This window comes from Theobroma cacao, chromosome 4 (assembly GCF_053813885.1).
Source record: "Theobroma cacao isolate CCN51 chromosome 4, ASM5381388v1, whole genome shotgun sequence".
In the NCBI taxonomy this organism is placed as follows: Eukaryota; Viridiplantae; Streptophyta; class Magnoliopsida; order Malvales; family Malvaceae; genus Theobroma; species Theobroma cacao.
In genome coordinates, this window is record NC_142642.1 from 35,177,880 (window position 1) to 35,200,816 (window position 22,937).

At 35.6% G+C, this 22,937-nt stretch overlaps 5 protein-coding genes, 1 non-coding gene and 1 pseudogene across 14 annotated transcripts; 2 read left to right on the forward strand and 5 right to left on the reverse strand.

Annotated features, from left to right (window-relative positions):
• The first annotated feature begins 129 nt into the window (after window positions 1-129).
• Window positions 130-3,967, forward strand: LOC18602690 (uncharacterized; annotated as a pseudogene). The gene is made up of 2 exons (XR_016026040.1): window positions 130-2,492; window positions 3,216-3,967. The product of XR_016026040.1 is annotated as an uncharacterized LOC18602690 (transcript).
• Window positions 3,968-4,402: 435 nt separating this feature from the next.
• Window positions 4,403-5,896, reverse strand: LOC18602691 (pathogenesis-related thaumatin-like protein 3.5). Its single transcript, XM_007034240.3, has 3 exons — window positions 5,336-5,896; window positions 4,927-5,197; window positions 4,403-4,695 (listed from the first exon to the last, which is right to left on the reverse strand). Exons 1-3 carry the CDS (start codon window positions 5,802-5,804, stop codon window positions 4,554-4,556), a joined length of 882 nt encoding a protein of 293 aa, XP_007034302.2. The 5' UTR covers window positions 5,805-5,896; the 3' UTR covers window positions 4,403-4,553.
• Window positions 5,897-6,470: 574 nt separating this feature from the next.
• EMB1687 (ribonuclease P family protein / Rpp14 family protein) lies at window positions 6,471-8,477 on the forward strand. Of its 8 annotated transcripts, none has more exons than XR_001927402.2 (5): window positions 6,472-6,621; window positions 6,860-7,052; window positions 7,193-7,330; window positions 7,744-7,942; window positions 8,142-8,477. XR_001927402.2 is itself a non-coding variant. In XM_007034241.3 (5 exons), exons 2-4 carry the CDS (start codon window positions 6,875-6,877, stop codon window positions 7,890-7,892), a joined length of 465 nt encoding a protein of 154 aa, XP_007034303.2. In that variant the 5' UTR covers window positions 6,472-6,621; window positions 6,860-6,874; the 3' UTR covers window positions 7,893-7,932; window positions 8,142-8,477. The 8 variants fall into 8 exon arrangements, 7 of the variants coding, with proteins under 7 accessions (XP_017974726.1, XP_007034303.2, XP_088662148.1 ...); XM_007034241.3 differs by having other exon boundaries at window positions 7,744-7,932; XM_088806022.1 differs by having other exon boundaries at window positions 7,744-7,908.
• Window positions 8,478-8,729: 252 nt separating this feature from the next.
• GCD1 (ribosomal protein L20) lies at window positions 8,730-11,857 on the reverse strand. The gene is made up of 4 exons (XM_007034247.3): window positions 11,702-11,857; window positions 10,979-11,602; window positions 9,956-10,145; window positions 8,730-9,322 (listed from the first exon to the last, which is right to left on the reverse strand). Exons 2-4 carry the CDS (start codon window positions 11,575-11,577, stop codon window positions 9,104-9,106), a joined length of 1,008 nt encoding a protein of 335 aa, XP_007034309.2. The 5' UTR covers window positions 11,578-11,602; window positions 11,702-11,857; the 3' UTR covers window positions 8,730-9,103.
• A 465-nt stretch (window positions 11,858-12,322) lies between these two features.
• Window positions 12,323-18,977, reverse strand: ARPC4 (binding protein). Its single transcript, XM_007034248.3, has 8 exons — window positions 18,759-18,977; window positions 18,324-18,389; window positions 17,630-17,682; window positions 16,570-16,597; window positions 15,639-15,713; window positions 14,533-14,637; window positions 13,743-13,832; window positions 12,323-12,719 (listed from the first exon to the last, which is right to left on the reverse strand). The coding sequence occupies exons 1-8, from the start codon at window positions 18,759-18,761 to the stop codon at window positions 12,630-12,632; spliced, it is 510 nt and encodes a 169-aa protein (XP_007034310.1). The 5' UTR covers window positions 18,762-18,977; the 3' UTR covers window positions 12,323-12,629.
• Window positions 18,962-19,054, reverse strand: TRNAY-GUA (transfer RNA tyrosine (anticodon GUA)). Its single transcript has 2 exons — window positions 19,018-19,054; window positions 18,962-18,997 (listed from the first exon to the last, which is right to left on the reverse strand). It is a non-coding gene; the product is annotated as a tRNA-Tyr (tRNA).
• Window positions 19,055-19,851: 797 nt separating this feature from the next.
• Window positions 19,852-22,369, reverse strand: LOC18602695 (uncharacterized protein At4g04980-like). Its single transcript, XM_007034250.3, has 6 exons — window positions 22,157-22,369; window positions 21,294-21,779; window positions 21,033-21,198; window positions 20,758-20,922; window positions 20,361-20,513; window positions 19,852-20,248 (listed from the first exon to the last, which is right to left on the reverse strand). The coding sequence occupies exons 2-6, from the start codon at window positions 21,767-21,769 to the stop codon at window positions 20,042-20,044; spliced, it is 1,167 nt and encodes a 388-aa protein (XP_007034312.2). The 5' UTR covers window positions 21,770-21,779; window positions 22,157-22,369; the 3' UTR covers window positions 19,852-20,041.
• Between the last annotated feature and the right edge of the window lie 568 nt (window positions 22,370-22,937).

The window sequence follows — 22,937 nt, forward strand, 5'->3', positions numbered from 1 at the left end:
ATTCTCTTGTTAAATTGACAACAATATATTTAAAATAATAAAAGTTAGATGGGTCATTATCTAAAAAACTTTATAACAAGGCCACAAAATATAAACATATATCATATAATAAAAGTGCCCCGTCAATTTTCCAAAACTTTCATATATGGAGGGCTAAACACAAAACAAACCCACCCAGGCACCCACCAGCCCCTCCACTGCTCCAATTTATTTCTGCCGTTGCTTACTCCCTTCGTTGCATCAATCTCAAAACTTGAAAATAAATTCTAAGTAATGGTGATGAAATGAAGAAAATTATGACGATATCTCCTCCTCCTCTTCCTTTTCTCGGTAATTCTTCTCTTCTCTTTTCTCTTTGTCAGCTACTCAGAATGAGGATCTGTTTCCTTTCTCGTTATTCTACCTCTGCTGTTGTTGTTGATGATAAAATTACCCAAAAGGGTATTATCAAATGCATGCGTTTGGAGAATTTGATCAAAGCTAGGTCTAAATCAGGATCTCTTAACCTCCAAGTTGCTGTGTGTCTCTTTGATTCCGTGATTCAAATGCGACCCTTGCCTTCTATATGCGCATTCAATCATCTGATTGGGGCTGTCTCCAAGATGAAACATTATTCCATCGTTGTTTCCATGTGCAAACACATTATGGGTTGTAAGGAAATCCAACTTGATATCTTTACAATGAACAGTTGGCTTAATGGTTTGTGCAATTCAAAGCAGGTAGACTTGGGTTTCTCTGTGTTGACAATGATTTTTAAACTAGGTCTTCAACCTAACGCTTATACCATGAATACTCTTCTTCTTGGAATTTGCAATGAGAGTAAGATAAATGAAGCCTAGGAATTGTTTCAGAAACTAGTGAAGAATGGATATCCATGTGATCAATGCACGTACAGTATTATTAACAGGGGACTTTGCAGATCGGGACAAACTTGTCTTGCCCTTGATATTCTGACAGAGATGAATGAAAATAGAAGTTTCAAACCTGATGTAGTGTGTTACGGGACAATTATTGATGGCTTTTGTAAAGAGAGAAGCATAGAAGAGGCCTTGATTATCTTTCAAGATATGCTAGATAGGAGTATTGAGCCAAATGCTACTATTTATACTACATCAATTCATGGATTATGTAGCTCTGGAAAGAGGGATGAAGCAAAAAGATTGTTCACTGACATGGTTCAAATTGGAATTTCACCAAATGTACACACCTTCACTTCTCTAGTTGACTCTCTCTACAAGGATGGGAACATCAAAGAAGCAACCTCTTTATTCAATTTAATGACTCGAAGAGGTATAAAGCTGAATGTTGTAACTCATAATATGGTGATAGATATTTTATGCAAAGAAGGGAAGATAGTAAAGGCATTAGACATTTGGGAATTGATGACTCACAAGGGCTTGAAACCAGATGTCATCACCTACAACTCTTTAATTCGAGGATTTTGTTTTTCAGGCTTATGGAAAGAAGCAACAATCTTGTTCCACAGAATGACGGATGAGGAATTCATCCCAATGTGGTAACTTTCAGCTCTTTAATTGATGCTTTGTGCAAACAAAAGAGAGTGAAAGAAGCCCTTACAATGTTGGAGCTAATGAGTGAAAGAGGTGTAAAAGCTGATGTTATCACTTACAGCTCTTTAATACATAGATTTTGCCTTTCAGGCCAATGGAAAGAGGCAGCAAGCTTGTTCCACAGAATGATGGATGAAGGAATCCATCCCAATGTGGTAACTTTCAACTCTTTAATTGATCCTTTGTGCAAACAAAAGAAAGTGAAAGAAGCCCTTACAATGTTGGAGCTAATGAGTGAAAGAGATGTAAAACCTGATGTTATCACTTACAACTCTTTAATACATGGATTTTGTCTTTCAGGCCAATGGAAAGAGGCAGCAATCTTGTTCCACAGAATGATGGATGAAGGAATCCATCCCGATGTAGTAACTTTCAGCTCTTTAATTGATGCTTTGTGCCAACAAAAGAAAGTGAAAGAGGCCCGTAGAATGTTGGAGCAAATGAGTGAAAGAGGTGTAAAACCTGATGTTATCACTTACAACTCTTTAATACATGGATTGTGCCATTCAGGTCAATGGAAAGAGGCAACAAGCTTTTTAAGTGGAATGGCCTGCCAAGGTATATGTCCAGATAAAATTACTTTGAACTTTATGTTGGATGCTTTTTGTAAACAAGGAATGATGGAGAAAGCTGAAGCAGTACTTGAGTTAATGAATAAAAAAGACGTAAAGCCTGATGAGATTACTTATGGAACAATGATTATTGGATATTGTTTGCAAGGTGAAATGGATAAGGCAAAGGATGTCTTTGAGCTGATGATAACAAAGGGTTTTTCACCAAGTCTGGGGACTTATAAAATGCTGGTCAATGCATATTCAAAGATAAAGAGGAAAGATGAGGCTCTGAGGCTCATTGATGAAATTCTCCAGAAGGGAATGATGCCTGGTATTACAACACAAAATGCTAAGAGGCATGACCAAGGTATGAAGGCAGTGTTGGCCAAGTGAAAATTCCTTCAACCTTTAAATTCTTTATTGTGACTGTTTCATATCGTGGTTGTCTTAATGCAACTTTGATGTCTATCAAAACTCGAGAGAATGCTTGGTACTGCCGAATTTGAAATAGTTAGTGATTTCGGCAATGACAACTTGAACAGCAATGTGTGGTGTATCATCTGAGACAGACCTATTATTGGAAGGATGGATCATTTAATTTCCTTCACAAGATTGACCTGAACGCTTAACTGTTGCAATAGACAGCTATTCTGCAGTAATGTATTTTCTTAATTTTTCTTTCCTAATTTGTGCTGTTAGTAAGGCAATCTCCTGCAAGAAGGGAAAGATATTGTTTTGTATTCTATAAACTGGATTCAGAGACAATCAGAATTGACCTAAATCCTTTTTCTGTGAAGCTGGTTCATGATTAAAACTAATGGAACTCTCTTTTTCTTTTTAGGGAAAATAAACTTTTAGTGATGAAGCATTATGGAGGTTTTTTATTCTGCTAGATAGTTTAACATTTTTTTTTTGGCATCTTCGAGCACGAGATTAGTGGTAGCCGATTCTTACTGTTCATATACTTCCTTTTCCTTTCCACTTTTGTGTTTATTTTTCAATTTATTCCTAATTTTCAGTTACAATCCACCTCTTCTTACATTCAGTATCCAGAAAAAGTGATTTTCCTTTCATTGTTTATGTTGTTAAGGCGAGGAAGGATAAATCTGGTGGGAAGATATATTTTTATGAGACCCTGAATACAAATGCAAACTTCAATCTTTCACAGTGATGCACTTCTATTTCCATCTTCTATACAAACGGATGCCAAAGCTAGGAAGCTCAAGATGCCAGAGGAAGTTGGGTTAAGGCATGTGTGCATGGAAATATAGAGCATGGTAAGCTGAGAGATTAACTGATACTCAATTGAATGAAGACACAATTGGTAAGAAGGCACCATAGACTTGCTATAAGGACACCATAGCAGAAAATGATGCTGGACTAGCGGAGCATGAGCATTAGGAGAATGGTAACTGATTCCCCACAGCACGGTTGTTCAATTGGTTGGGTAATGAAATACTAACCTGCCTCCTTAATGTCATCTGTCATAAGTTCCTTTAATAATCCCATGAGGAATACGCAGCAGAGTCTGGGGTTTGATGATATTTGTAACGATCATCTGCACACCCACATTACTTGGCAAGTATTGTCAGTGTGTTTGCCCTTGTGGGAGAGAAAGGGTTCTTCTAAAGATGGCAACGACTTAGCTCACTTGGCTTTTGGAATATCTCAATAGGAGATTATTGCTTGAGGAGATGAAACTGTGCTTTTTTTTTTTTTTTTGAATTTGACTTATTTGCTCGAGGCAATGAAACTGTAATTTTTTATTTTTTGTATTCTTCTTTTGGGATTATAGCTTGCATGATTTTTGTAATACCTGCCATGACAGTATTAGTTCTTCTATTTGGCCACAGCAGATTATTCATTTTAGTGATGACATACATAGGAGCATGGTCTTTCTTTTTTCTTGAGCATGGTGCTCTTGGTTTCTTCAATTATAGGGCATATTCTGCAGATCTTGATTATGAATTTCCATCAAATGGTAAACAGAACATATGCTATGCTGTTCTGCATTGTTTGCTGCATTTCAGTTAGGTAATTCTTCAAATTCGCAGCAGCTCAAGCAAAGTTGGTATATGTCAAATGAGTAAACCTGCTATGAGTCAATTGGAAGTTTCGCTTTATTGCATTATTTCCTGGATACCTTCAATATTGTAATATTATTATCAAGACAAGTGATCAATTCAAAGGTGACATGAAGTAGATCATATGGAGAACAAAATTCTCATCGATCAGCTACTGTGCATGCTCTTGGTGGCAATGGCTAAAGATTCCTTGGTAAATTCCTCAATGTTCAATGCTTTGCTTTTGATATGAGTGCTTGAATTATTTTCTCCCTCTTTTGAGTTTTAACCCATCAAAGGAATGGGTGGGGTTTTGTCTAAGGAGCACCTCACAGCAGCAATGGCAATAAAGCCACCATACAAGTTCAAAAGAACATATTGACAACAAGAAAGACCAGCATTGGAAGGGGTAAGAGTATATTTGATGAAGAAACCATCTGCACAACCTTCCCCTCTGCCTCATCTTCATTGAATGGAGGTGTAAATGCACCATCTGATCTCTTTGCCCTGCATTTCCAATGTGATCAATTCTTTAAGAGATTAGGATTTAATAACAAGCTGTCATACATACAAAATGAAAATGCAGTCAGCATAATGTTAAAAACATCACATGGATGCGAAGAGATCATACAACTTTAGTTAAATCAATAGATATAGCTTTATAATGGTTGTTGTAGACGTTTTATTTTTCAACAGTTCTTGTACATTCAGTTTATGGTAAAAAAAAAGAGAAAATACCTTTGAGAATTTGGGCAGAAAATGATTTGATAATCGTAGGCCTTGCAAGTGAAAGTGCTGGTACCATCATCATAAGCATAGCTGTAAGCCCTTGGGCAAGCCCGCTTGAAAATAGTTGAATAGAAGGTAGGCCTGCATGTTGTTGGGTTGGCAAATTCCCCACTGCAACAGTATTGGTCCAGCCCAAATGCTTCACATGCACTCTTGCATGCAACTACTAGCCCTGCAGCACCCCCATCCCCTCCTACCACTTGAAGTTCTTTCGGGCAACCTGTTTCTCAGTACCAAATAGACTAATAAGGGTCCAGATTTTATTGGCTAAATATTTAGTCGGTAATATTTTAGCATATCATGTCAGTACGTGAAGATTTTATTGGCTTAAACATCTTTTAATGGAAGCGAGTCTTACCCATATTGAGATCAGAAGCACAGCCTGTGGCATTACATGCACCATAAACTCCACGAGGTGCAGCAACAAGAGGCAAGTTATAGCCATCTACAATGCTAACATCGTAAAAATCCAGGTCATTTCCTGCACCAAGGGTTATTTCAAATAGAGATGCAGGTGGAGTAGCACCATTGCCATCACATTCTAGCCTTCCCCCGCAGTCACCCGTCTGACAAGACCCAGCTCCCAACGCATCAAACGAGCAACCTGTCCTGCCCCAAATCCGACCTGACCATCCTGGAACTGATGGGATCCTAACACTTTGCCCTGAATCCAATTGGAATCCTGTTGTCGGAAGCGGTGGAGTCCCTGAACCAGCAAGTGTTCCGGGCCATATTGTGTAAGGGCAGTTGTTTGTTATTATGAAAGTGCAAGAATGAGAGCTGTAAAAGAACAATGGAAGGAAACTGAGGAAAAAACCGGGAAACATGAGGCAAGCAAAGACTCTACCAATAACTTTTGTCTTCTCTGTTCAAGAGAAAGGGTTCCCATCATTAAATATACTCATGTTTTAGGTTGCAGATTCTGAAAGTGGAGGGAATTATGCTATAGGAGGGATATACAAGAAAGACTAAAGGCCTACGACTACGTTGCTTTGCTGATATTCTACTTAATTAGCCGCAAGATTGCCTTTTTGGGTTTAGGATTTCTTTTTGTCAGGAGGTGGCCTGGCCTTTTTAAGAAGCAATTCCTTGCTTTTGTTGCTTGTGCAGGACATACCATGAGAAACCCATTTATAAATTACGTATAGAAATCCCCCTTAATGAGAATAAAATCATTGGAAGACTTTCTGCCTTCGTGAACTCTGATGGCTATATCATACATATACCTATCTTTGTCAACATAGCATTGGGTCATTTGTGCTACCAGTTTAAGTAGGTAAAGAAATACTAACTAAAAGAATAATAAAGAAATGAAAGATTTTAGGTTTCTGAGTTGTGACAATGGGGTTACTGGTGGTTTGAGTGCTGCCGAGTTATGGGTGGTGGCTCAAGCGAAACACAAAAAAAGGAAAGGTGTCATGTTCCAGTTCTCTTCAACATTATACTTTAGATTGCGAGAAACGTAAGCTAAAAGAAAAGAAAACGGTTGATGAAACGACAAGGTAGTTTTGCGTTTTGAAACGTGCCCGACTGAAAGTAAATATAAGAACCCTTTAAAACGTCCCCTACCGCCATAGTTTATTAGTGTCACTTAGGCTGCTGCTGCTACCCTCACCACTGCAAGAGATCAGCGACCGGTGACTGGTGAGCCTCATTTGAATTATTTTTATGCCATTTTATACCTGGGTTTTGAGTTAACTTCATTATTTGGTATTAAATTCAAGGGTTTGTTCAAAAATTGTGAATGGAGTCATAAATTTCCCTCTCTCTCCATGAGATTACAGATGGGTTTTTCTTTTGACAGTATATTGGAAAGATGAAATTTTGCTGAAAATAAAAATCCGAATGAAGTCGTTTGATAAGATTGTTTGTTATAAAGCAGGGAAAGAAAAAGATAATGGTGGGATTTAAGAACAGGTACATGGTAATGGAGGTCTTTCTGGATCCAAATAAAGAAAATTTGGGGGATGACCCTATTGTAGTTACCCAATTTAACATCTCAAAAGCAATCAAGGATAGCATTCTTGTCAACTTTGGTGAATGCGGTCTAGCCTCTTCACTTGGATCCTTCCAAGGTATAACATAAACCATGGTGCCTGTTCTTTTCTAGCTTGTTTTTCCCTTGATTTCTAAATGGAATTTCTTGCTTCTAATGATCTTTGCCTCTTTTTTTTGTTTTGGGGGTGGGGGGGGGGGGGGGGGGGGGGGGGTGTAGTTAAATATGTCAATCCTATTACAAAGCTGTGCGTTATCAGAGCATCAAGAGAGGACTACCAAAAAATTTGGTCTGCAATAAGCTTGGTTAGGAGTATTGGAAGTTGCCCTGTGCTGTTCAACTTACTGGATCTTAGTGGTAAGTTATAAAAGCAACTGTAATTATGAAACCTAAATGGCATGTTAGTAATGATTTAGGTGTTAGAAAGAATTTTTTTTGTTTTTATTTATGTCTTCCGAGCTTGAAGTTCATGTTTGTTAAACTATAAGGGGAGGTAATTTAACTTAGTACATAAAAAGTTTTAACATGAGAAGATTTTTTAAGAGTTTCGGTTGTCTAATGTGGAGAATGATTAAGCACACAACATCTGCTTCTTGGCCTGCCACATTTCTTGTTTTACCCATCCTCTTTTTACATGATGTGTATGTTGAAATCTGTTGTGTAATTCTAAGCAAAGCTAAGACTTCAACAATGTGCATAATTTAGTATGAAATTCTTGAAATGTTTAAAAAAGATCGAATGATTTATTTCTAGTTTTTTCTTTGTTCTAGGAAGTATAAGGGCCTGTAAAAATACTGCCTTGAAGTGTGATGAATTAAAATTTGAGCAGTACAAGCTTATGGTTGGAGCACGTCTCTCAGCTGATGTTACCCAGCACATGCAGAACTGTCTTGAGAAGATCAAAATTTTGGAACACTAAAGGTGCTCAACTTGCGGTAACTGACTACCACATGATGCTGGTATACACTAGTGCGTGCCTGAGCTCAAATTGTTTGTGTTTTGAGTGGCATACTTTTTTTCTCCATACTTGAAGTATCGTTTTACCGCTATCTCTAGTCAGTTCTCTTGCAATAAATTATGCATAATCAGATAAGTTTAATCAGCCGTTTTATGGCTGAAGGAAGTAATTATGAGAATCCTGCTCGTATTTGGTTTTGATACTGTACAGGTATGGACCAATGTGAACACAGTTGGGGCAAATTTGAGTGGATTCTCTCTTGATTCCCAGAGTTTGATTAAGTTCATCACCACCCTTAGGAATGAAGAGACGAAAGCTACTGACCAAAGTATTTGCTTAGAGGTGAAATTGAATTGGCAATGTAGATCAGTCTCATATATCCAAGTAATTCTTCTGCATCTTGTGGAACTTTTATGTCTGTGTTCAAATAAAATAAACATAGATGATATTGTCTAAGCAAATCCTTTTTTTCCATGTAATGGCTGCATGAATAACGGGAAAAACTAGATAGTTTTTGGATAAGTAAAAATTTTCTGCGTTTATGTTTGGGATTTTCTCCTCCATCTTTGCAGCAATTATGTCTCAGACATGAAACCTCCTTCTTGTTTCTTGATATTTGATTCTTAGTTTTTCTTGAGTTAACGAACAGTTCTGCTTCAAACATGGCCTGCTTATTGATGCTCCTTGTTTTGCGATTTTAAGGCAAAGGGGAATTACATTTTTGAGTGGCTCTGATGGGAGATTGGCTCTCTTGTTTTGTAATCCCAAAAGAATCGAAAATGTGCAAACAAGTATGTCTTATACACGAGGCTCGTAAGGGCTACTCAAATTTAGTCCAAAGCCACTTTAATTATTGGGAAATGGCAATGATGCCATGGAAAAGGCTCAACAGAGCAAAATTCATATCCTGAAATACTGCCTGATGAAAATACCATCTATTCCCCTATGATAAACATGGTGAGCAGATTAATAGCTCAGAAACACGCCTCAAACTAAACTTCAAAAGTAGCTTAGAGGAATATTTGCTCCCAAAAGATGCTAAAGAAAGATACAAATTTTCCCACTCCTTTTGGTTATGAAGATGACAGCAGCTCAGACTCCAAACCATGCAAGCACAAGATGTCAAGAACTACCACAAAATCCTTACAGGAAGCAAAACAGAGGCTTAGCCATCATGGGAGAATCCTACGTCTGCGGCGTGGTGTCTCTCGTCTTACGTACATTTTCTCCATTTCATTAAGTGGTCGACTTGATCCATCTGGCAAACTTACAAACTTCCACCCGCCACCACCTCCACGCTTTCCTTTTGATCCCAGTTTCTCTACTGTGAAATTCCAACCCTCAGAGGAGCGCCTCCTACTATACTTGTGGCGCTTCACCTCACCAGCTATCTGTATACAAGCAAAACCACATTGGCATTAATTTCAAACATAAAACAGAATTAATTGTAAGCTAGCCAGTTGATTTTAGCATGTAGAGTTGAGTAAAAAAAAGTTACATAACAGAGAAAAGGCCTCAACGGAACCTGTGAAACGCCATAACCACAGTAACAATTTTGTTCCGTTGATTAGTTGACAGAGTAAACAAAAAAACAATGATGACATCTGAAATTCAAAATAAGCAAACTTTGCTTCCTAGTCATTAGAAACTTTACTTTCTCAAAAACTTATCATCTTTTATCCCTCATAATGACAAAAGATGCAAAACTTTATTCAATTAATTTGTCAATGCCTGACCAGTCCACCTCTTCCTGTCTCCAGATTTCAAGATGGACACATCTTCCAATATAAGGTCACCACTTAGTCTATTCGAATGTAAATTCATCCAAACTAAGCATTCTGTACCCAAACACTAGGAAGGGAGAGACAGAGAGAGAAAGAAAACCAAGTAGAGAAATAAATTATCTGAAAGTGACAAAAGCTGCAAAAGCAAAACTTGCAACGGCAGTAATGACAAAGTTTATATCAATGATTATAATTCTTGCATCTTCTTTGAAGGCAGAGGCAGGGAGTAAAGCAACATACCTTCATTTTGTTGAAGTTCATCCTCTGAACAAATTCTTGATACAGCATTTCATCCTCTTTCTTGGAGATCTCATAATGAACTTCATCTAGATCCTTGATGGTGCCATCCCAACCCTCAGGCATAACTTTGAAGTCAGGTTTGTAAGGAAGGGATGCTACATGGAATTCCCGATCATGGGAAATAAAAAATCTGCAGCAGGAAATGAGCTAACCATTCACTACTAAAATATTGCCAATTTTTAGTTATTTACACACTCTTTGGTATCTTGAAATAGTGTTTTCAAGTGCAAAAACACATGAGAATTTATTACAGGAAGTGAAATGTGGAGCTAAACCAAGTACTTGAAAAGCATGCAAGAAAGCTCCCTAATGGAAACATGAAATGAAAGGAGAGAACGGCTGTGTGTGTGCACGGGGTGGGCGGGATGAAAGCCTCTAAAACTAGGACTTCCTAGGATTTCAAGCATATTAGCTAGCATTGGAGACATCAATATAAATGGGATCAATAAGACTGGTATCACGCAAGAAAGTCCCTAATCCTTTAAAAATTCGATTATTTCTATCCCCTTATCTAAATTATCAAACATGAATATATGATTCTGACTAATTTCAAGAACTGAAAACAATCACCATCTTGCGACCAGAATGAACTCAGAGCAAAACTGCGAGCAAGAGTAGACAATATGTGACCAAACCCAATACCTTCAAGACTAGAAGCTAATATAAAAATACCCGCGATTATCATATAAGAGGTACTATGTTGCGCTTCTATCATTTTCAACACCATCATTACCACTGAACATACCAGCTGCATCAGGTTTAACTAATATTAGCAGCAAAAGGTTTTTACAATCCAATGCATCAAGCAGCCATTTATAAATTCAGAAACAAATCAGGACATTACCTAAAACTCATCAAAACAAACACTTTGACAAGCAAATCAAGTATCAAATTTTCGAAGACTGAGAAAACAAAATAAGAACAAGCAACTCAAACCAAAAAAAAAAAGAACGAGGAAGTTACTCAGGGCAAGTGTCAAGAAGGAGCTCAACAGAGTCGTCAAGAGGATGACCAAGCTTTTTCTCCATTTCCTCCTCATCTTTCTTAAGCCAAAGAATAGCTTCCACTCTCTGTCTCATAATCCTAAAATCCTTAGCCAATTTCTCAACTGTATAAACCTCGGGATTCTGTTTATGCAAACGGTACATTTGAGCCTTTTCGGAGTCTTTAAGATAGGATCCTCTGGCACCAGGCTCAAGCACTTGTTTTAACAACACTCCCATGTCACGCATTCGCTGTTCCCATCCATCCAGGAAAGCCCGACTCTTCTTATTCTCGGCCTCCAACTCTTTCAATGCATCATCTTGTTTTTGAAGATCCGAAATCACCGCGGATTGATAGGCATCTCCACTAGCCGCCCGGCCACCCTCGACCTGTCCGTCGAAATGGTCCTTGGTCAAGCCAGTGGACCACGAGGAAGCACTGTCCCAGCCTAGATCATCGGAACCGCCTGAGTTTACAGAAAAAGCACGTTGCACAATGGCTCGAAATGGCTCATTTGCAAAGGGTATGGGTTTCTTTGAAGATGAAAGACGGGATATCACGTGACGAATATTATGCATTTTTGCATCAGTTTTGGACAAGCAGCTGCACCCAAAGATTCATCAAAGCAAAATAAGCAGCCTGATTTTCCTCTTTAATTTGCGAGCCTAAAATAATTAAAGGAGGAGGTAGAAATGAAATTACCCAGAGGAAATCGACGGCCAAGCGAGAGAAAAAGTAAATGGCAGAGATGGAGAATGGAAAAGATGAAGACTTGAAACAAAAAACAAACAACAAAAATAAAAAAGAAAGAAAAGACAAGAAGAGATTAATGTTAAATTGGATAAAGGGCCAAAAAACCCCTTCAAAACCCTACTGCCCTTGGTGAGAGCGGCAACAGCAAGTCTGCTACATGTCAGAGACACGTCACAAACAGTTGCACGACGTCGTTTTATATACTCACTGGTGTTTTTTTTAATTTTCTTTTCCCTGTTACGGTAGAATCATAATTTTCATAAAAATTCTGTTATTTTTTTTAATTCTTCCCTTTTAATTAATATTTTTATTTTTAAGTTATTTAAAAAAACATTTTAACCTGTTTGATATGATGAGTAAACGAGTTACAATTTTTTTTATTGATCAACAGCTGAAATAAAAACTTCTAAATTTAATGACTCTTATTCATAGCCTAATTTAATGACTCTTATGCATAGCCTTACTGTAGAATTTACCTGCAAGTGAGGACAGTTTTGCAGTAAGTTAAGGTTTTTGTGGGCTTAGTGTAAGAAAACAAAAAAAGGATACAGTAACCTACATGCTGCTTAATTTTCCAGGAAATAAGAAAACTCATCTTAGTCACAAAAATTCCAGTCAATTGGTTCATAATTTAAAATTATACAGATATTATCCTCCTTGTTCATTAACTGAGTTCATATATGAAGGTAAAAGCACAACGAAGAGATTTGTCTTGTTTTGATCAAATATACTTGACAATGACTACTTCTGATGAATGATCACAAAGCAAGACATCTGAATGTAGCTCATGGCCGAGAATTATTGACACTCGCGTCAAAATGGTTTAAAGGATCTGCTGGAGCGAAATTCATTCAGAGATACAATAATCTTCAGGATGTTAGATAAATTGCTTCAAAAACTCTGTAGCCACCAGCCTCCCCCGTGTATTGACAGACATTTTCAATTCACTTATCTCTTTATCTATATCCTGAAATTTTCAGAAGATACTGTTTCAGGGATTAACAATCAAAACATGCTTGATGGAGTAACAAGGATATATCACAGACAAAGGATCGGAGTTAAAATTTATAGGGTTGAATTAAAGAAAATACTGGGAATGCAGAAGCTGTTTGAAGAAAGATCAGATATTGCCTCTCAATTGCTAGTTTTGTACGGTTTCAAGTAGAAAAGTGATAGGCCAAGAACCAAGCTTTATCCTAGCCTTTTTCAGAACAAGACAAGAATCAATTTGTTAAAAAGTCATCCAGTAAAACAGGGCCTGGCATGGAGCTGAATTGCAATAGAAGATCCATGAATGAGGAAACAACTGACAAGCATTATGGTTCTAACAAGAAGAAAGCCAGAAATTATAGTTAAATTCAGTTTTATTGGCAAAATAGTCCTTAAATCAGAAAATGAGTACCGGAGATCACTGGCAACTAGGAGTATTGTTTTTGCTTAAGAGAAGATGTAAGGAGGGTTATAGAGGGTTTAGCATGTATATGGTTTTGCCAGAAGGGTGTTTTAGAATTAAGGGATGACAATCAGATCTAATTACCGTATCTTTAAAATTAGTTGGTAAAGGATGGAGTGGTTGTACAGAGGAAGGAAGAAAATATCATGAAATAGGTACAGAAGATACAAAGACATATTCAGCAACAAGTTTGGGAACAGTAAATACACAAGTTCCAGAATCAAATTGAGTAGAGGAAGTATAATACATGGTAGAGAGCAGAAGCTAAAAAACTCAAAACTAAGGCATTGGAATAATTTAACATATTTCTTGAAGCAATTGTTCTTAATTTTTTCAAAATTTTCAAATAATAATTTTCATGTAGGGCATATATATGTGTGAAATGATAACACGGTTGCCATCTCAGGAGTATAAACCTTAAAACATTTTGGAAATCTTAAAGAGGAAAAGAACTCATGAGTTTATCAATATCTGCATGTTTGATTAAGTAATTAATTGGAAGGCAAAGGCAACAGATAAGGTTAAGAAAATTCTTGCCTCCATGAATTGCACAATAAAATCAATGAGCTTCTGTTTCTGCATCTCTTCACAGTGGTAGTTTGTGATAAGAAAGCTGATATCATAACCCTGCTTAATGAAGCAGCAATTGAAAATTGAAAAAAAAAAACAATTGAGTCTGGAATACAGTCCAAAAAACTCACTAACATAATGAAGTAACAAAAGCAATTTCTAGATCACATTTACAATAAACCTATATCATAATCCAAAAGCATGCTTTATCAACTTAACATTTACTGACTTGAACAAGGGGGAAGAAGGAATTAGATAATGACAGACAAAACCAATCTCATCATGATAAGCTCTTCTACTCGCTACTTCAGTCAATTAGCAAATGCTATGTACACTCAAATAGAAAGTGTTTCCAGAATAAGTAACAAAATAATAAAAAAAGGAAAGAGGGGGGGGGGGGGGGGGGGGTGGGAATCAAGTTACACATAAGGCAGCTTCAATTATCAATGATTTCAAAATTTAAGAGCCATTTGTATTCTATAATTCATTGCAGCATTGAAACATATATAAAAGATTGAGGCACATATGCTAATCAGGTTTACCAGGCTATAGTGCATAGAAAAAAGGAAAATTTTAGAGTGATTTCTACTTGCAATTGGCAAGCATATAGTGATTGTTAAGACCACTATTGCAAAATATTGTAAAATAATCATTCCTCAAGAGCCAAGCAAGTTGATTGGTAATCACATGAGTTTGTCAAGCAACATGAATTTAGAAAATAAATCAAGTGTCAACTACGAGATGGAAACGTATGTACCTGTACTGGCTTTCGTCTCAAAACTTGAAATGCTTCTGCTCTCATTGACAAAAATCTAAGAAACTTTTTCGTCAGTATGTTTTCAAGTTCATCTGCTTGTTTTACCTGTACAAGAAGGAAGGAGTATACATATAAGGACAAAAAGGGTAAAAAATTGCAAATATTACCCTGATCTTAATTAAGAACAAACTTCTGTGAGAATGATAGGTTAAATATAAGCTTTTAAAGAAACAAAATCAAATGAAAATGCTATAAAATGCTATGCTATTCCAGAGCAATTAGTGCCGCTGTCTGTAAGTTGAGATTGATATCAATGATGAAACATAAAAACCAAATTTGGTACTATCCAAAATACACATGCTTTCATTAACTTCAGACAATCACCCATGAAAAGATGATAGATTGTGCTCTAAGCTCCTTTCAAACTTCAGAGCCAATAAATGTTGAGCCATATGAAGTCCATTTTCTATGTTTCAGTTGTATCATTGGTCACAAAATTGTTGCCTGACGTCTCAACTAAAACTAACTTCCATCCAAATGAGTTTAGTACAAAGCTTGTGCACCGTAGTCTATACAACACGTATGCTACAGAAATATACAAGAAAAAAAAATTAATTATGCTTTATTCCCATATTCCTCACCACATTTTTCTATGTTTACAATAACCTGATTACTTATCTTGAATCTCAACGTATATAAAAAGAAGAGTAACACGTAATTCCATAACATCAGCAGTTCAGATTATTAAACAACAGGTTCCTGAGCTTTAAATTAGATGACTAAGAGAAGAAAATAGGAGATATTTCCCCCTAATAATTCGTCTCAAGCTGGAAGAAAAATTTCTCTCTGGAAGTACAACACATAGATTTCAAAGGTTGAACCAAGTTCAAACTGGAATCTTTAACAAACAGTGTACCGACAGCCCAGGGCAATAGACAAGTCCAATTAATTTGGGGAAAAAGAAAAAAAAAGAAAGGAAGGGGGAGGCAAAGGGCTTATCTTAGAAAATTTCATATCGTCACTTTAAATAGAATCAAACTAAACATATCCTCTTTGCAGCTCTGCCAGACAAAAGAAACATCCAGGGAAAGATTATTTATATTCACCTTGAGGCTTATTCGAAGTGAATTGATAGATGTTTCTATTAAGCATTTTTCTGCCTCATTTCGACATATCAAAACCTGCAATGGCAAATGGTCATATTAAAAAGATCCATAACGCAACATAAAAAGTTTAAGAAACAAGGGACTGAACAACTAACCAGCCACTTGCTAATTCTACCAATTAAATCACATAAAACATTTCTACCGGTAATGATAAAATCACAAGTTTACATGCATATATGCATGTATCTTGACAATATGCCTCATCATTGGATTGCATGATGAAAGGTGTATGAGTATGACATGGCCCATGGTTGAGAGGTGGTTAATGTCAACTGTGGAGGTTGACTTGTGGCCTAGCCCTTGAGTTAGTAATGTAAAACTCCTATTGGCTCCAAAATTCAAAAAATGAATAAGTAGAATCCAGGCTTTCCAGGTTTAGTTTGTCCAAGTTACATTTTTCAATTCCCCAAACTTAAAGCAAATTGTTAAAGTACCTAAAGAAATAAGAGATTGTTAGAAAAATGCATATTCCATACTAGGTGGATTTATCTATCATATTTTCTGCATGCAGAGCCCAACGTAATTAAAATTTTTACAGCAAAAAAATGCACAAAACACAGAATAAGGTTCCATTTTGCATTGTTTTGCTACTTGCTTTATATTGTTTGCTTTTGCTTCTTGCTTTATACAGTTTCCTTTTGCTTCCTTAAAATTGTTATAAAGCAAAAGCAAATAGTGAAAGGAAAGATCATCTTGGATTAAAGATGAGCAATGAATTAAAAGGAAAGACCAAATAGAATATAGTTATTAGAATTTTTTAATTTTGTCATTCTTCAATATATATATATATAAGGACCAACAAATTCTTAGGTTAAAAAAGGAAAAAAGAAATGTTATGATATGTCTCTTGAGTCAAGAAGATGATTCTTACAGGATTTAGCAGAAGTTCTGGGCTTGTCCTGCAAAATATGGAAAAAATAAAAAATAAAAAGCTTGTCTCGAAGCATAGAATGCAGCAATGCAGGACAGGAAACAGTTTTCACAGTTAGATCAGAGTGGTAACTATTCCACTTTAATTGTTGGTATTTATATTTTTTAAAAAAAAAGAAGAAACGCTCTTACGCATTTGAGTTAAAAGATTCTAATCAAATTATAAAGTTTTCACAAAATTTCTTTCGACAGGTATCATTCATTACTCTTGCAAATTGGTCATCAAAATGGAGACAGTATCATATGAATTACCCAAATGCAAAAACATGCAGATCAAAAGCTTCAAATGCTTATAATATCTTGCAAACAAATAAAGAAACAAATACGAGAAGTGGGAACTAATAACATGCTTGATAAATGCCCATGTAGCCCCCTTGCTGTAAGTGTTGTTGCATAATAGAAGAAACTAGAATTTTCTGAATAGGCCAGTGCCTTGGGTAAGGAAGCAAAGACTGCAATCTAAAGAAAAAGATGAGATAAGAGAGTTTCTAGAACAAAACAACACGATAAAGGATTTGTATACATGAATGGCCTCAAAGATTTAAGGCAATGCCTGCATGTCAGAATCTAAACATCATTTTGAAAGGACCAGAGAGCTTATTTAGCTTGTATGAGTCAAAAATCAAATGCAGATCCTACACCATGACATTAGTACTATTTTTTTTGGAAAAGAAAAATTCTAAACATAGCAAATTTTATACAAGACTTTGTCAATTCGAGGAAGACTAGCCAATTGAATCTAAGAGTATAACTAAAAAGCTGAATCAGTTAAGACTAGTCTATGATCAGCTTAAGATAAGTAGCATAATATATAGAATAATAACACGATTTGACACCAAAAAGGAAATGTGGGAAGCAATATTTATTTATGTTTCTTAATAAATCTTCTTCCACAACTTGTTAGTACTTTGATCACTTTCTTTTCATATAACTTATACAGTCAGAAAGAGTCAAATTCTACAATGAGAAGTTAAAGATGAAACTGAAATGGAATTACATACTTTAGTTCAACTTCTGGCTTATTATGCCTTTCAACTTCTTGACATGGAAAGTTCTGTGACCAGCATGTGAACAAGAGAGAGTAAGATTGAATGGGCACATATATCATGTGAAAGAAAATTTTGACAAATGAAGGTCTTTCCAGGCTAACACATTTAATTGGAATCCATCTTTCATGATGCATATAGTTCTTCGAAAGGTACACCACAGTTCATAAAGATTAATAATGCCAAGCAAGTAATGTCATGATAAATTATCAGCATAGCCACATAAGACATATCCAAAACCATCATAACAACAACAAGATAGTTGTAAATCACAAAAAGCTCCCTATGAACCATATTAGTCATTGGCAGCAATCTAATTTATCCATCATTTTTAAACTAAAACTCAGATACATAACAAAAATCCTAAACATCCCTAAGCATTCTGATTAAGTTAGATCCTCAGATCTTAATCACATATCATTATGTCAAACAAAAAGCTAATGAAACACATCTCCTCTTCCAAGCCATTCTAACTGCCACGAATACAAAATCTAACATGAAATCATGGGACTCTTCAAATTCAATCAGATAACAGGCACAAAATCTATTCAAACAAATTCAGAACAAAAATTCCAGCCATTACTATCTCTCTGTGGATACTCAGTAGCAATTACTTTACAGTAAAATTATGAAAATTTGATTTGCATACCTGGAGACACATGGCAGCCTCAAGAGTGTTCCTTATGCAAGTCAAATACAGCCTCAATGTGTTTGCCTAAATTTTGTTTACATTCAGTAAGAAGAATTACTAAAAGGTTGCAATTAAGCTTATGGAGTAAAATGAATAATCTATTTAAGAAAACAGTTAATTATTTTTTTTAAAGAAAAAAAGCTAAAACAAGCTAGAAATCAAGCAATTGGATCCAAAACAACAAAAAATTGGAAGGAAAACAGATGGAAAAAGAAAGAGAAATTTAGTTTTTTTTCTTCTATAAGAAAAAAATAAGAAAATAAAAACGTAATGCAATTGAGCTAATATTTACTAAGATCCGCAACTTAAAAACTGAATTTTGTTTACATTCTAATTACTTTCTAGGCTACCAAACAGAGTGAAGTAGAGGAAGGTAAAATTCCGTGTTCTTACCATTTTTTTTTTCTTATTCGCGGATTTAAGCAACCGATAGTAAGACGAAACGATTTTTTTAACTGGTTGTTTGTACTTGGATTTGGCGTTGCTGCTTTGCCTGAATGTTTGTTTTGCTGCTTTAATGAAAAGTAAATAAAAAACGAATTTTTTGCTATTGAAATATTCGGTCTCTTTTGAGAAGAGAAAAGTTCGAAAATGAATCCGACCTGCCGGATTCGAACCAGCGACCTAAGGATTAGCTGTGGGCTTAGACCAACTACAGTCCTCCGCTCTACCAACTGAGCTAAGGTCGGTTTACAATATCATTTCTCTTAGTCATAACTAATCTTATCTCCCCAATTTGTTTGAAGCATTAAGTCTTGTCATTTTTAGACAAAAAAAAGGTATATAAAACTTCAAAAAATATTTTAATGAAGTATAGATTTTGAATTATATAAACTACATGAAGAAATATAACTATCTATTTTACATTATTTTTTAAAATAATTTCCTTGTTAATAATTCTTCTTGCTCTTTCTTATTCATCTATCCTTCCAAACCTTCCTTTTGTCTTGATGACTCCCATAAGGGATGAAAGAAAACTCTTCAACTCAAGTCCATGTTAACAAGTATTTTATAATATGAATTGTAACTGTTAACAAGTAATTCTAAAATAATGTTAATTAAAGTTAAATTATGAATAAGATTAAAGATTAATTATATATATATATATATAAAAAAAACTATGTAACATACATAGTTTAGATTATTCAAGGCATTATTTACATTTCTCTGCATTTTCTACCATTTTATATTATACAATATTTTCTCTTCTTTTAACAGTCACAATTTCTTAAATTAAATGAAATTTCAGTACATATTAAGCTTTAAGAGGCAAATTAAGATTCCATTATTCCATCATCAATTACTCACTTGCAATTGGTGTCTTGAGAGTTTTAACTTATATCATAATATAATATTATTAGATGAAAATTAACTTTAATTTAATAAGGAAGAATTGTTTTCATGGAGAAAAATTCTTAAGCCCTACTTGATCCCACGCAATATAATGATTAGAAAGAAAAATACTCTTATGGTATAATGTTGTTAGTAGGTAAATAAGTAGAAGGGTATAACAGGATTAAGTGCAATTTTTTCATTTTTTAACCACTATACAAACAGCTTCCTTTCTTTTGGCTATTAAGTTCCTTTCTAGTTATCCAATTTGAAAAATATATGAAGCTACAGGCACATAATTAGCAAAAATGAAGTTTTGTTTATTGGTTTTGGGGAGGCAGGGATCACTGATTTGAAGAATCACACAAAAATTCATTAGCCAATTCTTTGGCTAACTTGTCAGCACGATCATCGTGTCCACCAGCAAAAGAATAGACCCTGAATGCCAATTGAAAAGCTTTCCAAAGCAATTGAATATTTCCTTTTGTTTGTATATCAGTCTGGCATCCATTGTTTTTATTCACCATTGAACCCTTGGTTTCTCTCCATTCCTGGAAGAGAAAACCAGAACCAGAATGAAGTCATGAACGCCACAGAAATAGTTTGGATAGCTGTTCTGGGTAAGTTGCTTGGTTAACAAAAGAAATTACTGCTCAAAACTACCTTAAGTGCAAGCTCCATGCAACTGGAGGAAACATCCACCATTAGTTCTTTGATCATTGTAAATATATTGAAGTCGAAGTCAATACCATGGCTCTTGAATTGCCTGGATTCCTCATCTTTGATCCTTTCAAATGCATCTAATTCTTCTTTAACCTTCACCACCCAGAAAAATATGGTAAAATTATTATGGACCAAGGATAAGAATTATCTGTGATGATTTGTATAGTTAAACTCTGTATATCAGCAGCCATTTTTCTCTATGTACAGCTCTGTTATCTCCCAATAGGCTTGTACAAGAGCTTGTACTAAGAGCGAATGAATGCAACAAAAATCTATTTATTCTTTCATGATCAGTTTATAAAACATGAATATACAGTATTAGAAACGTGAACCTTACCTTGCTGAAATAGCAATCGAATTTGTGCAACAGTTGCCCTGTAGGTGGTTTTACCTCCCATTTCTTCAAGTTGGAAACTATCAGGTTTGATTTTGAGTACAATGCTGCAGCTGTCCTTATCGTTTCCAGTTTCTTTGTAGGGAAATCTTGGAACTTTGCTAGCACCTACACCTTAAAAGCATTAAAAACCATGATGATTTAGGAAGTTCAGCCACGGAGGATAACAACGATGATGACTAATGGATTGAAAGTTTAGGATTTTGCTACATACTGACCTGACTTTCATCCGTTAGGTTTTCAAGAAAGGCTTCCACATTTTCTCGGAACTTAATCAGCTTAATCATGTCTTTTGTTTGCAAAGAATTTATAGCTATTTTTAATGCCAGGATCGTTTTCGCATGCTTTTGAGCATCTTCTTCAATTTGCTGAAAGTATGGCGATCTAAGGAAAACGAATGAGAACACCCTTGTTACTGAATTTAACCGTAGCTAGATGATTTTTCAATGGAAGAAGGCTTGGAAAGGAAGGAAGCAAACCTTTTTGTTAACTCTGCCAAAGAGGCAGCCAATCCCTCTTTCCCTCCAGCAGAACCCCCTAACTGCTTCTTCGTTCTACTAGATGGCTTAACTTGCAGACTAGACCCCTCCATCTTTGTTTTCAGATCCCTAAACAGATTACCCATTTGGCTGGACCTCTTCAATTTACCGGTGGCTCGCTTTTGATTAAACAATTTTCCAGCACCAAGTGGTGGTGGTGGGGGTGGGGGTGCAACTTGTTTTTTCTGTGGCATAGGTGGTGGAACTGATCCTTTCGGAGCCATTATCTGTGGTGCTGATTGTACTGCTGCTCCTTTTAAAGGCAATGCGGGTGGTCCCACCGCCAGCCCTGCCGGTGGGTCTAGGATGCCAATTTCACTACTTCTATCACATTTCTCTCTAGACTTGGCTGAGTAGCCTTCCTCCAACTCTTCTCCATTCATCACATTAAACGATTCCTTTGCTGCCTTAATCATGTATCAAGTGCTTTGCAAACAAAAATATCAAACCTCAGCAGGGTAAAACTATAATGAACTTTGATACAGAATTACAAACACAAGCCAGTTTCTAACTACAATCTATTAGTTTCATTAGCATAGAAACTGTGACCTACTCCTTGTGAACTGATGAAGCGTTATCTACCATCGTTTACTTCATAATTGACACAAGGACCAACCCATGTTTAACTGAATACTTTGAACAGAGGAAGAGATGAAGCCAAATAAAAGGAACTTGTCAAGTACATGCAAGCAAACCAAGTTTTGAAGAGAAGGGAATTAAAGCTAAAAGTTATGGAAAGGCAGATTATAGTTATTGAATACATATAATTTAACGAAGCAAAGCTAAATCAATATGATGAGCACCTTCACTGGCAGAATTGGTCAGCTCTGCTTAGCCAAGCAAAGTAGTTTAAAGTGCTCCCTGGCCCTTTGCTTTGATCCCCGCAATAACCAAAACATATATGAAATCTCCGATCCCTCTGCTCAAGACAAGTTCTGACTTTCTCCTCGGTGAATATTGATGACACCCTCGAAGTCGAAGGGAGAAAAGAATAAAGAAACATTAGCAGGTTAACAGGGGCGCCTGCTGTGGAAGAAGAACGAAGACTTTTTCTATTTTTATGCATGAAAGCGTGTTAACTAAGGAAAAGAGTAACACGTACACGGTCTCTAGCGACGATGTATTCTTGTTTAATTTATAATAATTTGAAATAAGAAAGGTCTTTGTGATTGTGTATCTCGATTTAATTTTTCTTCTTCAATGCATAAAAGAAAACTAGTATAAGTTTATTATTAAATTGCTAATATTGCAGTAAGTATGAAATTATATGCCTAAATATCACATTAATAGGATGCCATTTCGCCAATACCTCTTAATTTTGTGATTTTGCCAAAAATTACATAACTTAGATAATAATATTTTTTATATACATTTTATAATAATATAATATGTATTTAAAAAATTAAATTATTTAAAAAAATTTAAATTTTTTTATTTCTTATTATATTTAATCAAAATTATGTATTTTTAATTTAAATTAAATAAATCTCTATGACTTACGAATTTCATTAGTTAGAACATCATTTTTGTTTTTATTTTTATGTGATGTTAACCTAATGATGAAATAAAAAATAAAAATATAAT

Coding starts and splice junctions, on each gene's coding strand:
- LOC18602695 (XM_007034250.3), bottom strand. CDS start 21,769: ATGATTAAGGCAGCAAAGGAATCGTTTAATGTGATGAATGGAGAAGAG. Junction 20,923..21,032: donor ACCTAACGGATGAAAGTCAG/GTCAGTATGTAG, acceptor TTTAAGGTGTAG/GTGCTAGCAAAGTTCCAAGA. Junction 20,514..20,757: donor TCGATTGCTATTTCAGCAAG/GTAAGGTTCACG, acceptor TGGGTGGTGAAG/GTTAAAGAAGAATTAGATGC.
- ARPC4 (XM_007034248.3), bottom strand. Junction 17,683..18,323: donor AGGCTGCCATGTGTCTCCAG/GTATGCAAATCA, acceptor TGCTGGTCACAG/AACTTTCCATGTCAAGAAGT. Junction 14,638..15,638: donor CACTTCGAATAAGCCTCAAG/GTGAATATAAAT, acceptor CTTCTTGTACAG/GTAAAACAAGCAGATGAACT.
- GCD1 (XM_007034247.3), bottom strand. CDS start 11,577: ATGCATAATATTCGTCACGTGATATCCCGTCTTTCATCTTCAAAGAAA. Junction 10,146..10,978: donor CTTCTTGACACTTGCCCTGA/GTAACTTCCTCG, acceptor TTCCTGCTGCAG/ATTTTTTATTTCCCATGATC. Junction 9,323..9,955: donor TGAACTTCAACAAAATGAAG/GTATGTTGCTTT, acceptor GCTTGTATACAG/ATAGCTGGTGAGGTGAAGCG.
- EMB1687 (XM_007034246.3), top strand. CDS start 6,875: ATGGTGGGATTTAAGAACAGGTACATGGTAATGGAGGTCTTTCTGGAT. Junction 7,053..7,192: donor TTCACTTGGATCCTTCCAAG/GTATAACATAAA, acceptor GGGGGGGTGTAG/TTAAATATGTCAATCCTATT. Junction 7,331..7,743: donor CAACTTACTGGATCTTAGTG/GTAAGTTATAAA, acceptor TCTTTGTTCTAG/GAAGTATAAGGGCCTGTAAA.
- LOC18602691 (XM_007034240.3), bottom strand. CDS start 5,804: ATGTTTCCCGGTTTTTTCCTCAGTTTCCTTCCATTGTTCTTTTACAGC. Junction 5,198..5,335: donor TGCTTCTGATCTCAATATGG/GTAAGACTCGCT, acceptor ACTGAGAAACAG/GTTGCCCGAAAGAACTTCAA. Junction 4,696..4,926: donor TTCTGCCCAAATTCTCAAAG/GTATTTTCTCTT, acceptor TTGGAAATGCAG/GGCAAAGAGATCAGATGGTG.